This window comes from Ciconia boyciana, chromosome 14, assembly GCF_034638445.1.
Source record: "Ciconia boyciana chromosome 14, ASM3463844v1, whole genome shotgun sequence".
Taxonomy (NCBI): Eukaryota; Metazoa; Chordata; class Aves; order Ciconiiformes; family Ciconiidae; genus Ciconia; species Ciconia boyciana.
The window spans coordinates 13,492,818-13,511,890 of record NC_132947.1 but is presented as its reverse complement, the minus strand read 5'-3'; the positions used below and the strand labels follow the sequence as shown (position 1 = coordinate 13,511,890).

Sequence of the window (19,073 nt, the reverse complement as noted above, 5' to 3'; positions counted from 1 at the left end):
CAGAGAACAAAAATACGTTAGTGTCACAACACACGCACATCTTACCAGCTTTCAGTTTACTTCAAGGTCAAAAACAATCAATGGGTCCAAAAGCACAAGATTAAAAGAAACAAACAAAAAAGTCCATGCAGGAAAAAGCGCCTCTTCACTTTGCTTCCAAGTTCCTACCTTGAGCAAGCAGCTTAAACCCAAGTGAAGAACTGTGTAGGTAATTCTGAAGAGAAAGAATGACCTCAAGATCAGTCCACCACAGTTCATAACATGATCGGTTTTCTTGTTTAAGATCATGTAATAGGGTAAAGGCATCCAGAAACAACAGATAAGGGTATTTGAAAAGCTGGCAAAGATCCTGAAGCAGTAAGTCACGTATCTGTAACTATATCTATATAAAATATATATAATTTTACTTACTGAAACTATTGGAAGTTTAAACCTCAGGTTTTCAAAGATATCAGTGTTAATATAAGAACAACTCCTTGTATGAAATAAGTCAATCTACTTGTTATCAGGATTTTAGATGAAATATTCATAATCAGCTATTTTATTCAGACACACAGAATTACACAAAACTCCATTCCCAACACAGATAGCAAATTTATCCAGGAGATGCCTTGCGGACACAAGCGCCGCAACTTTTCTACCAAAGTTCTAAATCAAAAGCAAGCTTTATTGCAAATCTTTAAACCCTGGCTTTGTTACTCCTACAATCCTCCAAATTTTGTACATGAAGTACAAATACCACAGACTACCAATACTGTAGTTTACTGAAGTTTACTCTTAGGAGAAAGCAAAAAGCACACGGCTGGTTCAAGTTCCTTGGACCACACCGTAGAAGTAAAGACAGAGTAATTATCAAATTACTGTGGCAGCGATGAACAGTAACTTACCTGATACACTCTTACCATGCTTTACTTTCCCTGGCTTAACTAAGCCAAAGCAGCTAAAGAGGCAGAATTAAAGCAATCTTAGAAGCAGGCTGCCACCGCTGACATACGTCTTTGCATACTTCTAACCATAGGGATTTGCTCATATGCCTAGTAGTTTCACTGAGAGCATCCCCTACAAGAAGTCACAGTGCCTCCAGCCCAGGCTATTTCACATAGCACTGCTGCCAACCACCACTTATGTTCGCATTAAGGCATTTTATCAAGGACTTCACACCCATGGGATGGCACACTTGAAGGTCTGTCTCTATAGCACCAGCAAGAATAGCTCAGATGTCACTACTACAATTTGCTAATAAGATTACAGCTTGTTTTCAGTAACACAGCAATCAGTTCATCAAGATCTTCCATTATGCAAGCAGCTCGGGGAGCAGCGTCATTTAAGGTTGTTTTGAAGAAGCCTGTTCTGCAAGTGATAAAGAGAACGTGCCAGATCGGTCTGCATGTGTGGAGTATTTCATACCAGATCCAGCTTTCCCTCACCCCAGCAACAACAAGGCACTCCCCAACTCCTGTCCTGCCATCCCTGGAGACACCAGAAAGACAAAACAGCGATCCTTTGCCCAGTGCTACGTGGAGTGAAAAACTTGAATCCTGATGCTTGTGTGTGACACACTGCTTTAGCTTAGCACCTCCATCGCTTTCTGCGATGGACCTGAACTCCAGAGGTTACCTCCACCCCAGCACTGGGAGTTTTCAATAAAGCATAGGTTATAACTTACCTGACACTAAGTGTTTCTATCAAAGTATTTCAGAGCAAAGAAACTCCATCTCAACATCTGTGTCTCAGGCCTTTATTTGGATTAGACTCGTCTCAACTCTGTAAGGGTCTAAACAAGCCAGCTAAGGAACAGCGAAATTTGCCTGTAATTACAGATCTGCCTGGAGGTGTCTCAGACCAAAACTCGGAGCAGAACAAACACCAGACTGATAAGCCCATGCAGATACAGCCAAATTAAAAATATTCAAAGCCATGTTTAGTTTAGTCTATTAGCTGGGTGTCTGTCCCATCACACCAGAGTTTGTTTTGGCCTCAGAAGACATAAGCCATGCTCTCTGTACGTGTTTTTTTGTTTCACTGTAAGGTCACTGCAGACGAGCCTGGTGTTCACTTTCCCTGCCTTAGCACGGTAAGCCAAACAGGAAAGGCCTTCCATTGACACGGAAATCCGGCTGCAAGAACGGGGTACCTGGCCAAAACAAAGCTTTAGGAGTACTGTGATCTTTAATGCAATTGTGAATTGATAAGCCTGATCTACCGGATGATTATTTGAGAATCATTAATTAAAAGATGGCATTCTCATCCCTATTTCCATCTTCACACACTCCACTGAATCCACGTTCATCTAAACATACAAGCAGCTTTGTCCGTCCAGCAGCCACAAAGATCCACTCCGCCATTCAAGTTCCACCTATCGGCACAACACCAGGATGCCAAAACCCACCGACCAGTTAGCATGGGGCTGCAAAACCCCCAGACCAGTGGCACTGGCTCCAGACAGGAGCTCCCACATACTTGTTCTTACCCATTACCCCGTCCTCCGTACAGAAGCTGCCCTGGGTTCCCTCCGGCTGCCACGAGGCAGAGCCCGTGCACGGGATTCCCACGAAGTGGCTGGCACAGACTCATGGCCCTTTAGTGACCTGGCTGTCACAGCCCTGTAGCACATGCTGCCAGGGATCTTACCGAGGCCAGAATGAGTCAATACCTCCCAGTTACTGAACACATCCTCAAAACGCGCTACTGTTACGTCAGACGAGACACCCTTACTTTATTTCCATCACCACTGCGACTTTAGGCAAGATGCTCAACCTCTACGCACCTCAGCTGCTCAGCTTAGGGACAAAGGGGGTGAGGGACCACATGGCTTTCAGAGGAAAGACTGCTAGTGTGTTTGAATCCTTTATAAAAAAAGCCACTTATTTTTTGCGTGATTGTTCATTAACACAAAGGCTTTTTACAAAAGCAGATTCACACATACTAAATATTTGTCCTACAACTTCTTTGATGCTAAACTTAGAGTAAATCAGGATGACGGAACTCATTCTTATTTCTTCTTGTAGCCCATTCTACCAGCTGTACCTACCTCACAGCAGAGAATGAGTCATTATAAGTTGTGGCTCAGATGTATGGGAACAGGCAAGAGACTTTGAAGAGGTCACAAGAGTAACCTGCTGACCAGCACAAAGTAAGGAGGGGTTGAGAGATGTGCTGGAATCCAGCTATGCTTCACACGAGAGGTTTAGGGATGCAGGAAGACGGGAAAAACAGTCATAAGCTCCTTGCTTGGATTTCTCAGGTAAGAGTTATTACACATAAGACAACGTGCTTGGCTGTTACATTGCCATGAAAAGCCTCCCCTCGGCTGAGATTTATAACTATTTCTATAATAACTGGAGTGCCGCCTGCGAGCCCAGGGCCACCGACCCCAGCCACCCCATGTACCACAAGCTTTACAACACCGAGAGGAGCAGCGCGAAGCAGGGAGAGCTGGCTCAGCAATGGCTTCTTCTCAGCGGTGCTTTGGAGGCACAACACCACCACCGCTGGGTAAGCCGGTAGGTGTCTTAATGGGAACCAACAAGCATGCCACGGTTACTGCTGCAAAAATAAACAGTCATTAATGTCAATTAATTAGAAAACCAGGATGGCTGGCGTATCATTGCCTTATTGTATAGGCGTGGTTTAGGTCAATCCTAGCAGAGAGGCTTAGTTACACATATACATACGGGATGCGTTTCACCTGCTGGTGAGTCCCAAATGAACAGATGCAAATTGCCACTTGCTAGGAGTTAAGTGTTTTGGTCAAAGTTAGTGAGCAAATTTGGGATTTCTGCTGTAGCACCTCTTCAGACCTGACCACAGAGGTGTTCTGGCACCAGTACAGACACTGGAACTCAACTAACTTGTTTGGCAAAGACCATAAGTTGCTCCTGAATATTTTGATTTTTATCAAAGAAACCCTGCAATACTCAAGGTGCTAGTCTAGTTCTCTTGCACATGGGTAATTTTAAAATAATTTACCATATTATTCCTGTGTCGTTCCCCCTAAGATTATTATTAATTTTTTTTTTTTTCCCCACATCTTAAATTTTGCCTGGGATCTTTTAAGTATTTCCCTTATTGCTTCTACACACAAGGTCAAAGCAGACTAGGAAAAATTAGAAGTCAGGCAGAAACATGAAAATGTGAGCTATGGTTAGAAATAAAATCACTGTGAGGACATTCACACAAAACCAACAGGTTTCGATTACTGCAGCAGGGAGACGTTCTGAAACTCGGTGCAACTTCTAAGCTGATGCAGATACAGGTTAGATGAAGTCTTAAGTAATTTAATGTCATTTAAGCACACAAACAGTACAGTGCGCCAAGGAAAGTAGTTCAATTTTCAGTTGTATCCTTCAGTATGTGTGCTTTGTGCAATATTTATTGAGGTTCTTACCTTCGTATGGTTCTACAAATCACTGAACAGCCCTCGAACCCCACAAGCTGCCAGGACAGCATTACCACTGAATCACAAGGAAACGTGCAGTCTGCATTTCAGCCCCCCCCAGCCACGCACGCACCCCCCAGGCCCCACTTCCACAGCTTGCTGCACTGATCTCAGTTATAAAGTTAATAAAAAAACAAAAGGGGGGGGGGGGGAAGTTTTAATAGGTTTCATTTCATGATCAAGGCAGTCAAAGCACAGTTTTAAAGAGCATATTATAGCCTGCTCACCTCTGGAAATTTACCTTGTTTCCACTTATCCTGCCCCAGGTATTGCCCTACCTCTACGCCCTGCCTTCGGGAGGAAGGGCAGCAGCGATCACCCCGTACAGCCATACCCCGCAACCACGCTCCGTACCTGCCGAGGCTGCCGAGCCGGGCGCAGCTGGCTGGCTGGGCGGGCGCCGACACCACCGAGGGCCTGGGGATCCCACTCCTGGTGACCCCAGAGCTGCGTGTCCCGTGCTTGTCCATGTCCAGGTGGGGAGGAGAGCAGCGGTCAGTCCCTCCGTGCCCCTCCGTTGTCGAGTCGAGGAGCGGCTACCGAGCCTCGCCACCGGTAAGGAAGAGCCCCTCCTCATCACCCACGAGGTGCCGATTGGGTGTCCGAGAGCATCCTCTCCTCCCTCCCCGCATCCACCCGCCCGGGCGGACCAAGCAGAAGGCACAGTAAATCCACCTGCGCCTTCAAGGCAGCGGTGCCCGAGGCTGAGCCACCCACGCCTGGGACGCGAGCTGAAGGACACAGCCCACAGCCAGCACCCAGCCCTCAGAGTAACCAGAAAATAGCAGGGAGTTATTTCCAAGCCTGGGCTGAAGCTAAGGCTTGCCAGACGTTAACTCAAGCCTCAGCTGCGTGAAAAAGTAACTCCCACAAGCAGCACCGGGAAGGAGTCGTCAAACAGCATATTTGCTCCTCAAAATTGTACTTCTCTGAAGTAAGAGAACATCAAGAACAGCACAAAGTATCTGCCTGGGGACTCAGGGGGTGCAGCAAATCATTAAAAAAGCAAATTCAGCATTTCCTCCCATAGTTGAGCAGTGAGTAAATCCCAGCTGTAAGTAAGACACTGGTGTCGAAAGAGCAGCGTAAACCCGTAACACCCACAGAGAATATTTTGCAAGATCCAGATCCTTCTTTAAAATCTCATCAGCAAGCAACATGCGAGCGAGCAAAGGGTTAAAGCAATCAAATTTCTGTCTCCCTTCCATCCTAAGAGGTTTTGTTCTTTCCTTGTTATTCTCTCTGTCAAACCTCCTTTCACAGTGTTTCTGTAACTTCCCTTTCCTCTAACATTTACTATTCATAATCCTGAAGTTAAAGGGACAAACAAGTCATTTACTTCAAGTTTCCTTAACAAAGACACGCAAAGCTTCTCCAGCACAGGTAATAACCCCACTCCTTGTTTCCAATATTCCCAGTAAGACTGGATCTATGGCTCAGCCTGCTTTGCCTGCAACAGCTTAAAGGGCAGCAGCAGCTATTTTGGAGACAATCCCTCATAAAAGCATGCAGAGGCCATCTCAGTTTTGTTCCTTACCCATGAATACAGCTATATTTCCAGCCACTGCTTTAGCCCAGCTGCTTTCACCCCACCTTGTGAACACACAGACAATTTGTTGCAGAAGGAAGGCTGCCCGACTGCCCAAACTCCTGCCACAATCCCCCTTCGCAGAGCAGGATTAGCCCAGACTCTGTCCCAAGCCTACCTGTAGACAGAGCCCTGGCTGCGTCCAAGAGGGATCCCCGATTAACACCCTCTGTGCTACATTAAATGACATCAATTTTCCATGGTTTAGGCACAACCCCAGCCCACAGCCTTCGGCTATACCCCAGCACAGCTTCTGTCCCCTGGGGAGGCGGAGGGAGGGTAATTTGGTCTGGGACTTTTACAAGTCCCCACACTAAGTACGCAAAAATATTAATCGGATTTTTCTTTCCCCCACACTCTTTCTACTTACTCCAAATTCTTGCAAAATTTTATTCCTGTCCCCAAATTTTAGACACTGTGAAGCAAACCAAGAGGACAGCCTTCCAGCGAGAAGGTACCACCATGCTGAAGGTGGGTCTTTCTCCAGGTAACTGAAAGCACCTGTGGGAAAGCTCTTGCATACAGCTGGAGTTACAGCTGGCTTCCCTTGGCTCACTCCTGTTCCAAATAGACCCACAGGCCTTGCATATACATTGTGTGTTATATTTCTTATTTAGCTTATTCACTACAAGTGGTCCTAATCAGAATCATAAGGGATCGAATTCAAAACTCGGGTTATCCATATAGCTTCTCCTCCATCAGCTCCGAACCAAGATAAATCACAGAACACAACAGACTGGAAGAATCTCAGCTTGTGAAATTCAGTTATAACAAAAACTCATCCACGAGCCACAGCTTTTACAACAGCACTGAATTACACATAGGCAGCATATTATTAAAAAAATGCATGCAATACGAAAGAGCTTACCAACATGCAAAAAGTAAATCAAAACAGTTCTGATGCTTTTATTCAGGTACACAGGCAACAGCAAAGCTACATTGGACAGAAGCCTACACCATCATATGTGACCACACAAACTGCCCAGGGTTTGAGACATGGGAGGGGAGAGCAAGGAGGGACGACCACAAAAACATCCATGAGAGGAGATGTGGCTGCTCTAAGCTTTGCTGGTTTTACAAGCTCAGGAAAGCGTTATTTCTCCCCAGGGAGTCCCCAGCCTTTCCAAAAGGCTTCCCACCAAGCACACCATGCCCTGACACAAGTGGTTGGGTTTCAGGCCATTCCTTCTGTATGCAAAAGCACATCTAAGCTGCCAGTACTGCAAGTAGATGGGCAAAACAGCCCACAACTACATTTCCTTTATCCCTCAGCTATGTTCCTTCTCATTACATTTCTTCTAATAACTTCAGCCAGCTGCTTGTGCTTTTTGACCAGCAGATTTTCAGACAAGATGGGCTGCCAGTCACTCATACAAGCGAGCTTCATCGTCGCAGGTTTCTAACACAGCAGTAATAATTCAGCCAGGCTTGTTGCACAACTGAGGTGAATTTAAAGTATCCAGAATGAAAACAGAATTCTTTAATAGTACATTCAGCTTTGATTACTCATACAAAGCAGTACACAAGCATTACTGAAAGTTTAAGATCTCTGTGGATAACAACAGCTGCAGTACAGCCTTTCACATATTCACTCCTGTCTGGACTTCGGTTATTCATGGCATTTGAGAGGAATAATCAGCAAGTTTATTTCCCAGCTTGTGAGAAAAGAGGTGGAGGAATAGGACATGAGGCCAGCTGAGTCTGCATTTTCGGACAGAGTGAATCAGGATAAACATTCCAACTCCAGTTTCGAGCTCCCCAGCATGCTTCATGCACCAGGACAGTCTTCCTGGCGTCATTAGAGATGAGCCAAGCTCACTAGGACGAGATCATCTGGATCACAGGAGCTGAATTTTACTCAAATATGGAGACAAAGAGACATACCAATGCTCTCAGCAGCCAATTAGTTCAAATGAATCATGGTACAGACCCAGCGCTGTTATCGTCACAGCTTTAGTGCATGAGTTATTTCTGAAGGTATCTACATGTCCTGCCAAACTGACACAACTTGGCTTGCTCAGTAAACCTGATTTTTTCAGGACCAAAGAGGAGGGGGAAAAACATCCAACATGCTTTTGGATAAGTGGGAATTTCAGCTGGGCGAAGCACATGCAGGCTTGGAGACCTAACGACTACAGGAATCCTCTGCCAGACCGCAGGGACCCCACCAGCCTGGGAGACCTGCCTCTGAACACTGCCTGACAGAGCTCAGCATCAGCGCCTTCAGGTCGGCTTGCACACAGTGTTCATGAGCTGCATCGCAAGATCTCATGGCAGCATTACATTTTTCAAGAATCCCCAAGTAATTTGTTACCATGAAAATCAAATGCAAGTGAAAGACACTGCAATGTGAAGTAGAGCAGAAAAACCCGAACGTAGCTGAAATCCCTAACACGGAATTCTTTTTTCTCCAGCAGGTTTATTTTTACAGAGTACATAATATTAGGAAAGCCTGAAAATAATTTATCCCCCTTCCACCCCATCACATATCAAGAAAATTCTCAAGTAGTGTTACCTATCCATCACGTGGACCCATTAAGATTAAGAGATTATTACAGTTTCTGGAGTCACCGAGGCGGTGAGATTATCCAAGTCCCAGCTTGTTCCCAGTCTGCCAGGGAGGCAGCACCCAGGCTGTGGCCTGGGGCGAAGCACTAAATTGCAGTCCCGTCTGGGTAACAGGCACCGGCTCCCAGCAGCCAGCCCCGCAACACCGGCTGGCTCTGCTCTGCCCTGAACTGAGATCAAACAAGCATCTCAACCCAACAGCTGTCAAGAAACAGCCACAGCAACACTCAGACCCTACAAAGTGCTTCTGCTCGTGACTTTACTTCATGAGGCAGGACCTAATTTGTCATGCTGCTGGGAGAGATACAGGCATGCCCATGGGAGCTGGCGTATCAACCCAGTGCAAGCGGAGAGGTAAAGCATCACCTTCCCCAACTGCCCAGCATCATCCCCTCAACCTTCCCTGCTCTACCCACACTTAGGGTGGCTCAGACCCAACGATGAGCGGTCAGACCCTGCTTACTGTAAAACCCAACCTTCCTGCAGCCACAAGCTGTATGTCAGAGCACATTATCTGCTTTACTGCACCCAGGAGTTGTAACAAACAGAGGATTAGGACTTTAGGCAGTGGACAAACAGCAACGACAGATGCTTCCTAAGCTGAGATTGTTTGTACGCAGATGGCTATTAATCTCACATGTAAGAAAAAAAGAAAAAAACACTGGGCAAAGGAGGAACCCCTGGTATCTGGCGGGATGCGATGCTGTAGTAGAGCAGGACCAGCAGGCTGGCAGGGAAAGCCAAAGCCACTTCATCACGTTACCATCAGAAAGGCCAGCTCTGAGCAGAGATCTCCACTAGACATGGGCCAGTGGTTGGGTACATGACTGCCTCCAGCTGCCCACCCTGTTTGATAATGTCATGGCTTGGGGGAGTGAAGGAAGAAAAAAAAAATCTTACGCTCTTTAGACACAGATGTATATTTAGATAAGTGAACTGTAAAGTTGCTTAAACCTAATTACTACTGTAAATGTAATTTAAGCCACCCAAAACATTTCCACTGCTCAAGGAAGAGCTGTAACAATAGGAGGAAGCGCTAAGACACAGCAGCTATTCTTAATACACAAAAACACTTATTCTGATGAAGAACCAAGACTTACTTACTAATTTAAATTAAATATGTTTCTGCCTCCTGGGCATTTTCAGACTGTATAAAATTAGAAGTCTTAGCGGGTTTCTGAGGATGACCTTGTTTACCTCCCTATTCAAACATGTGCCTGACATGTACCGGGTGCTGTGCCTTGCAAAAACCGTATCTTTCTCGCTGGACACTCAAGGCAGAAAGAAGTGACAGGCACCAGATTAATAACTACCAAGCTGCTTGTTCACTTCCTTTAAACACAGGGACCTATTATCACTGCAACCAGCTGACAAAGTGCTACACATCATTTCTAAGGTGTGATAGAAGAGAGGCAGATGGGACAAAGGATCAGCAGTCATTTCCCTCTCCGGCTGTAATGAGTAACCACCATCTCATGCCAGCCCAGCTGTGTCAGTTGAGCTCACACGGGACCAGAGTCCATGCTGCAGAGCGTGCCTCCACCACCACCTGCACGGAGCACTTTGCGCCTCCTTAATTTTCATAGAAAAAGAATATGCAAGAGCTCAAATTCCCTAGCTCACGTCCCAGCCCATTCCACAAACCTCATTTTGATTATTGCAAGTTGAATTTTCTGTTCCCTTCTGGGAAATGGATGGGGCAACAGAGCTACAAACAGAAAGAGTGCCAGAAATGGACTATCTTACTCTGCTGTCCCAGTTCTCAGCCCAAAGACATGATAGATTAGGTTGTCATCTTATTTATATCCTGCACCATAATCACAAGCAGCGGGATGGGCTCCATGGGCTGAACTCACCATGAGTCAGTGTGTTCTCGGGCATCCCATAGGAGTTACTGCCCAAAGAATGCCAAACATCCACTTTTGAAAGAAGAGAAGTCACGCACATGGCATGGCCCCACAATCAGGGTAGAAGCAAATGGTTCAGAGCTACCAAGGTTATGAGACAGCTACACAATAGCTACTGATAGCTTGACTCAGATAAGCTAGAGTTTTAGCAAGGATGCTAAGACAAGAGGAGGAGAAAAGTAGGAGTGACCTGATGATAGCTACACAGCCAAGCTATTTATTAAGGTTAAATTGGAATGCCTAAAGACCAGAGTGTGGACTAAGTACAAATGCAGTTTTCAAAGCAATGTCTTGTTTAGGGGGGTTTTGATAGATTTTAGTACCTTATAGTTTTAAAAATCTCCCCAGAAGTTTTTATATTGGGTCAGACTAGCTGAAACTACTTCAGAGATTAGGCTGAAACCCCCTCTGTGTTATTGAAGCTTGTCTTGTTGAATGATTACTATAAAAACTAAATCCACTTACCTAAATACTCCAAATTCAAGATCCAGAGAAAAATACTTACCAAATAAGTCCCCACACATTGTCTCTACACACATGGATAAGGGCATTTACTTGGGAATGAAATGCCACTGTGCTCATTTGTGGGTAGGACATCCATCAGCCTCTGAGCCAGGGAACAGAATGATACCCCCCTCTCAAAGGGAGTACCATTTTTTACGGATCCTGATTGCTCAATCAATTACTTCCAAAATAAAAAGAAAATTTAATATAGCCTGGTAGCAGAAGTTCTTGTTTAGCAGCCAGGCAATAGTAAGTGCCAATTATTCCACTCATAAGCAACAGTTGTGCTTGTACTCAAAAGCACCATTATTTATTCTAACAAGCTTCTGTTCTAGTTTGTCATCTCTTTAGCAATAACAGGTCCATCAGCAGGAATCCAAATTTTGCTGTGTGTGGAGAGATTGCAAGTGGCCCATAATTTATATTTATGGGCATTCTCCTCATTTGTTCTCTAGAAGAGAGCTGGGACAGAAACAGAACTGGGCTGCTGCTTTAAAGGCTCAGAAGTTTAAAAAAAAAAAGTCAGCTGTCACTATTTTTGCTATGCTGGCACCCTGCTCTGAAGTCACCACACAGAGCTTGTTTGTACTAGTTTCATCTATAAACGACGCAACAGCTGGAACAAAACTGGTTGAGATGCTGAACCTGATTGTACAACACAGCTCACGGCTCTTACAGAGCTATTAGTAGTCAGGAGTTTGTTAACTCATTAGGAGAGGGTTTGTTTTTCCAAAATATTCATGACAAAGTTTAATTACACCAGTCTTCATGAAAACCAGGATCGGAAGATTGCAGGCATGATCTAGGACTTAGGGGCCAACAAGGGGATGGAAGAGCTTACTACAGACATTTCTAAACAGCTTTGTAGTGCAGGATTTAAAGGAAGAACACAGGGCAGGTGAGGTTAGTGGTGCAAGATCATCTCAAAGGTCAGTCAGAGACTAGAGTAGTGCCTATAAATCCCCACATGCTGTTTACTCTCGTGTAACAACCCACTGCGCTAACTGCAGGGACAAAGAGAAGATGGGACATATGAAGTCTCAGGTATCATTGTCAAGTGATGTTGCAAGATAGATTTTTATTCTTCAGTTTACACCCAGTGTGCAAGTTCAGAGTAACACAGTGCTATTGCAAAGGCAAAAAGAAGGCAGCACATATATCATCCACTGAATAAGCATAGTGAATCCAACAAGCTGAAGAAGCAGAAATTCAATTCAGACTCACAGGTGAGTTGAAAACTACAAAGATTTCATAAAAGTAAATCTAAAGACATATACACCAGCAGGTGAACTATAGCAACTATGTTTTACCTCCAGCTCTAGTAAGTCTGATGAACTCTTATAACCAAACTGATGTTCAGGACTATATGTTTTAACCAGGCTGGTCTAAGCAACCAAACTTCTGTACAATGGACATTCTCTGACACAGGCATCACTTGACTGTGGCTGCTGACTCAACTCCAGCTCAGGTTTTGGCCCAACACACAGCTCACACTGACACAGCTCAGCCTGATCTATGCTGGGAGCAGCACCACTGCGCTAAAGCAAGAGCTGCACGTACACCAGATACAAAGGAGAGGAGGAGATAAGACCTGCTGTCCTTGCAGCTGTGCAAAAGCAACTGTTGGGCAGTTTCTGATAAGAATGAAACTATTCAGAATTATCTGGAACAGCCCACAAGATTGGTAGAAACCAATACACTTCCGTGATGGAAGGTGTAAGTATATCACCTGACCCAAAAAGCTTTCAAGCTGACCCATCAGTATCTGCACTGCTGAGGCTCCCAGGCTTCCCACTGTGATACTGGGACACCTGCACCATGACGGAGGAGGAAGGATGAGCATCCTCACCATCAGCTGGGAAACTGGCTTCCTCATAAGCACAAGAGTTATTGAATTTGTGAATTAATTAAGTAATGAATTAGAGAATTAACAAGTTACACCAGCCCATTGAAAGGGGACCATGCCCTTGTTTGATTTCTACCTAATGAGCTCATGTAATAAAGTTGGATTCACAGGGTACACCCTCCTGTAACTTTGAGCAGTCCAAACGAACCATGACACTCGACTCAGTACTACTGTCAGAAAACGTACTCGTATAGGGTTAAGTGATATTCATAGATGTCCAGCGAGCAACCAAGCAGCAGCTTCTTGACCTTTACAAAGACTAGTTTTTCTTTGCCATCTGCTTTGTTGACACCGACAATGAGGTAATGCTAACCCACTAAAAAATTGCACAGACCTCACTAGCAGAGTTGACAGAAAAGCCTTAAAGCAGCAATTCCTTGGTCCTACTTATAGATTTGTCCCCTGGTTAGGTTTTCTTCCAGCTAACACATCACTGCAACTAGAATAAGCTTTGCAAAAAGTCATTCTCCAAAAAGCTTTTTCCACAACGCATGCTGGTATTTCATAAAGCCTTGAATTCTCCCAGCTGACCTGGCAGGTCTGTGCTTGCTCCAAACTCTTCCTGGCCTGCAAACATCCGGCAGCTTCACGCCTGCTTTACGCTGGCCAAGACAGCGTAGGAAGCGCGAAGTGAATGAACTCTGAAACTCTTGGATTAGGGATATCGTTAGAAGGACTGCTCCCAGGAGGTATCCTTCCTCTCCCATTAGTCAAAGGAAATACTGCATCTAAATACAGCGGTTACCTTTATCTACCTTCACCCTTCTTATGCGCAAGCTGGAGTGAGTCCAGGATTCTGGAATATTTGACCAAAACAACTGTATCTCAGATCAGCTGCAGGGATGTATATATTGCAGCCTCATGTCTACCTTCCGCTATGAGGCATGCAAGGATTTCCTTCCACTGTGTTAGCCCTGCTGTTTTCAAACATTAACATTGTCTGAGCTTTACCTTGACAGAGAAAAACAACTTTCATCAGCAAAGCTGTATTTATTTGTTGCCTAAAGAGGATATCCTTCCAGTTCCATTATATATTGGCAACGTGCTATAGACCTTGCAAGAGTTACAGGCTCCTGTTCACTCAAGAGCTTATACACAGTCCTGTTTTTCCTCTAGAATTCAAACAGCGATTCCTCAAGACAAGAATCATCACTTTCATTTCTAGCCTTGGTCACTTGATTAGAATTGTCAGAAGTACGATCAAGCAGGAGAAAAGGAGGTTCAAGGACTGGCAGCATGCTCGACTGTGTACATACAGAGACACAGAGAAATCTGAGCTCCCAGGGCTCCAGCATAACTGTTGATGTGGCGGCAGCAGCAGTGAACAAGTTTTAAGCTGACAGCACTTGAATGGTAACCACCATGATCAAGACAGTCTCACACACAAGCTTCAGAGCCATCACGCAAAAGTCCTCTTCCTACCCCAAACTAGCAGTGCTACAAAACAGGCCCCACCAGGCAGATTTCCCTTCCTCGTGTGCATGCTCTCCTCATCCACCCCAGCCTAAGCCCAGTGAAGGTTCCCCAAGAACTGAAAATTAAGGAAAGAGACATCTGTCATGCCACCTCCTCCAGGAAACGGGCACTTAAGCGACCTCAACTAATTCAGAAACAAGACCCTTAGAGAGAAGAGTGCAGAGGGAAGGGCGTGAGGAGTACTCTGCATTTGTGCCATTACGCTGTTTCTTAGTTACAATGATGTCTCTCCCATGCTTCATTAGGTGACCCAGGCAGGGATAACTGGGAGGAATAAAATTATAACTCTTGCTCAGGAGCCTGCTGTCACTGTTTCATCAATGCACAGGCTGCCTGCTACGCTACCGCTGAACCATAAGCGTATAATGGTCAAGCAGGCTCTTGCCACTGCCCTCACCACCTTCTTGGCAGTCCCTTCCCAATATACACGTAACAGTAACGTGTTGGTATCAAACTCCGCTGCTATCAAAGCCCATCATCCTAGTAGGAATCTTCTATAAAAGGGCAAAAGAGGACAAAGGGGTAAGTACCTTAGTGCTGCAAAATCAACAAACAGGAATTGCACTAGAAGCGTGCTTGAGTCTCAGCCAAGCTGTTTACCAAAACGCTGAGGTCTCAACTATATGTTGCATTCAGTGTCATTTCCTACGCTCAGGCTCCACCATATGATGGAATCGTGTATGTTCACATGGACATCTCATAGACCATAAGCCACAGTATTCAATTCAAGTAGCCAGGGACATTGCAAGTTATCATAGATGAAAAAAAAATCCTATTATATAAAAACTAAACAACTCTCAGACAACTAGAGAGTTAATAAGAGGCTTGGCAGACATTATGCAATAAGATTCAAGGGTCCCAAAACTTCTCCCTCTAAAAATTTAAAAGGATATGAAAGACAGACCAGAATGTTGCTTTTTTTAAAAGGTCCTGCAGTGGGGGTTGCCCTATTATTTTTCTGCATGACAACAGCAAAGTTCCCTTCATACATAGCTAGCACAGAGGATTTAGTGAGAAAGATCCTCATTTTTACAAGAGACCCAAATTTTGCAGACAGCTCAACAGTCCAGGCACTAGCAGCCCTGGGGCCAATGGAATAAGCTATGCAGATGGAAACAATTATTTAGGAGGGGAAGGACTCCTGCATGCATGGAGCAACATCTCACTAAAACTGAAGCCTCCCACTGACACATTCCAGACTCTTGGAGTAATCTACTTCGGGGAATAGACTTTAAGCTACATCAGCTTTTGTATTTCTTTCTCCAAACTTCTTCGCAATCACAAAACACACTCCCCTGCAAACTGACCTAACGGTCTTAGCAAACAGCAACAAATACCAGAAAGTACTATAAACATCTGAATCTAAAACCTAGTTAGAGACCTAACTTTTCAAGCAATAGGTTCTGATTTCAGACGAGCTTTTCAGTACACAACACACCTGGAGGGGCTTACCCACACAACTAACAATGCTGCAGTGATTGACTTCTACCACAAGTCCATGGCATAAAATAATAAATAAATCAAACAGGCCATATCTGATATGTAGAATATCAAATTGAAGTGCCTTATATAACTCAAAATCATGTTTCTTAGAAAGGAAGACCATTACAGAAAGGAATAGCACTAATTGATCAGAAATATCTAATTAAGGGTAATCCTTTCAAGCCAGCTGCATAAAGAATATTTCATATAATATGTTGCAGGAGAAAAATAACTCCAGCAGGTTTCAATTAAGACTCACCACCATACGGATTTTACATTTGCAGCAGGAAGGCTCAAACACCATGTCACAACTAAGACATTTTTATGTCTCCAACTGAAAGCACTTCAACTGCTTGGAATAGAAGCATATGGGCCATAACATCCCCAATTAAGCAAACATTTTGCTGAACTGAGAGCCTAAAAGACATAGGAAGCTAGAATATACTGTATTCTTGGTCATGCATTGTAGCCTCTAACTTTTAAAGGATAAAAAAACCCAAGAGCGTATAGCATGTACACTTGCAACCTTTAGTGCCCTCCTCACCCACCCAAAGCAGAAGACCCCAGTGCAAGTCACCCAGTGACTTTTAACGAGGCACTAAAGGAGCAGGGTGTCCTTTGCTCCGTGCAGACAGAGAAGAGCAGTTTCCCAGAGCAGTTTCCATGCGCTATCACAAGCACACGTAAAGGGCTCCTCAGGTCACCATCTCATCCAACCTCCTGCTTAAAGCTGGGTCAAAACAGAAGCCAGACCAGGATGCCGAGGGCTTTGGCCAGTTGGGTCTTGTAAAGGGCTGAGGTGCCACAGCCTCTGTGGGCCCGCGCTTAAACGCTCCCCATACTCACAGGGAGCGACATCTTTCCTAAAGGCAAGCTGGACCCTCACCCGTTTCAATTAATAAAGCTTTGACAAGTGGCACGTTTCTCCATCCAACTAATCAAAGATGCTATGAACTGGAAAACAGCACTTAGGGGTTTTTCCTTTCAGCAGCAAACACACCATCTCAAAAAACATGTCTTGATTAAACCAAGAGCTATGCTGCTGCCGTTGCGCCCTCTTGGGGCACAAGGGACCATGAGCCAAATCTTGAGCATTATTTTTCTACATGCAGCTGGACCCAAGAACCCCGATTCCTCTTTACTAAAAACAGATGTCAGCGAAGTTAAATCATCCCATGACTCCTCCAGGAGAATGATGTAAACAGCCACAGCTCACCCAGCTGTTACCAAGAGAGGCCCCACTTACAAGTTAGGGATCCCAACATCCTGCAAGACCTTATCCCAAAATGCTTTGACATACTTTCATGCTTTCAGACATGTTTATCACAGAAATCCATCAAAACACATTAGGTTACTTGAGTTTACACTAGATTAGAGTTTGGGTCTTTTATCAACTTCTTCCAGAGTTTTGAGTTCAGAGGAGAAAGAAACTGCTATCTGTGTTTTGCAATGTACAATGCTTCCCAGTGACTCTTAAGGTTTAACAAACCCCACCCCGTACAACACGCCTGCAAAGTAAATGCTTTATAAAGAAGAAGGGGGGGGGGGAAGAGAGATTAAGTGATGTGCAAAAGGTCACAAAACATCTACAGTACAGTTTGGTATATAGAAATGCAGGCTTCTGTCTCCCAGGAGGCTTAACCTCAGTCAAAAGAAACTACCACTAATGCTGTGCTCCAAAGCGTTCAATCCAGGGTTTGGTATCAAACTTTTTCAGCTAAGAAAACTACATACTTGCTACAATATAGAAGCACCCTGGGATGGAGGCTGCTGTCTGCACATGAGAAATTATGCTTTGCCCCAGGTGAACAAGGGACTTTACAGGTGAATTAAATCCAAAACTACAGAAAAGCCTTAATTTAAAAAGAAAAAAAAAATCATCTATTTGCAATCACTGCAAACAATCACATGGGAAGGAGCTCTACTACAATATCCAAGTCTGCAAGCTCTAATGCTCCTGCTGGTGCCCAGAAAACAGCTTTTGCACACAACAGCAAAGGGGAAATTAAAGCACGTATTCACTAATGATGCTATTCAAGTGCTTGCAGACTATAAGGCAGCTGAGAGGTCATGCTACAGTCACACTGTGAACTCCAAACGCCCAGCAAAGATAGGCACCAGGGCAGGCGTTACAGCTAGATTAATAGTAAGAAAGGTTTTAACACAGGTGGACCGCAACGCGAAGCCTACAGGGTTCAAACTGAGTCTGTAGGTCTGGGCCCATTCTCCAGATCAGGTTCACCCACCATCAATCTCTTGCAAGGAGCATGGACCCACAGCAGAGCCAAAATGGCCTTTCCATTCTACTTTAAGCCAAATCCCCACATAAAAGTTTTATTCTTAATAACCAAATATTTAGTCATACAGTATTTCTCATAGCTCAGAGGCAGGAAAACCAGGTATAAACCACTACTGCCATCAGCATAGCTGTGGTACTGGGGAACTCTGCAGGAACTAGTAATCCTCAAAGTAGGCTTCTCAAGCAGGTTTTGCACGCTGGCACCAACCTCCCTGCTATTACAGTGTCACTGCAAGCGACAGCCAGCCCAGCCAAGCTAAAGCTATTCTGAGTGTATTTACACAGACTGCAAACCTACCCAAAGCATATACTTTGGCATCCCCAGGCTTTAAAACATCACCATGCAATACAAGAAACAGCAATATTCCTCTAGACCTTTAGATAGTTTACCTACTCACCTCAGTTCATCTACTTCTGTGCAGTGATGATAGCAGTAAAACGTTTTCAACTTGAATGGTGGCATTTTGGCAACTGCCTCAAGATAATAAGGTTTCTTATTGAACTGAGATTAACAGAGAGTCCAACGTATTCAAGTAGCCTAAACAAGTGAAATCCCATAGAGACAGGAGGCATCCCCAGCAATTCAGCTGCAAGATTCAGTCCTTCTTGCCAACGTGATTTTAAGTGCACATAGACTAGGTGGAAAAGGGAAAGAGAAAGACCTAAAGACTACCAGAAAATGTTCCTCTCGCTGGCTCAGGGAAGACAGCTTTGAGATGTCAGTGGGGGGGCTGTGGCTGAAACAATAACCCCACTCCCCAACGGGGCAGGCGAAGAAGCCCCATTCTGCAGGAAAAGAGCAATTTAGCGCTGCACGTTCCAGCACCTCAAGCAACAGAAGCCCCGCACCTCCGGGGCACGGCCAGAGCCTCCCTGCCACCACCGAGCACCAGCCTACCTGGGCA

General features: G+C 44.8%; 1 protein-coding gene across 3 annotated transcripts in view; it reads right to left on the bottom strand.

Annotated features, from left to right (window-relative positions):
• The window catches only part of ARHGAP40 (Rho GTPase activating protein 40), a 43,446-nt gene extending 24,739 nt beyond the window's left edge, over positions 1-18,707 (bottom strand). The window contains exon 1 of one of the 3 annotated variants that reach the window (XM_072879269.1): positions 18,567-18,707. In XM_072879269.1, the coding sequence (XP_072735370.1) occupies positions 18,567-18,631 (65 nt within the window). In that variant the 5' untranslated portion in view covers positions 18,632-18,707. Of the gene's footprint in view, positions 1-4,792; positions 5,407-18,566 lie in introns of those variants that run through there. The other 2 variants (XM_072879267.1, XM_072879266.1) reach the window with 2 other exon arrangements.
• Between the last annotated feature and the right edge of the window lie 366 nt (positions 18,708-19,073).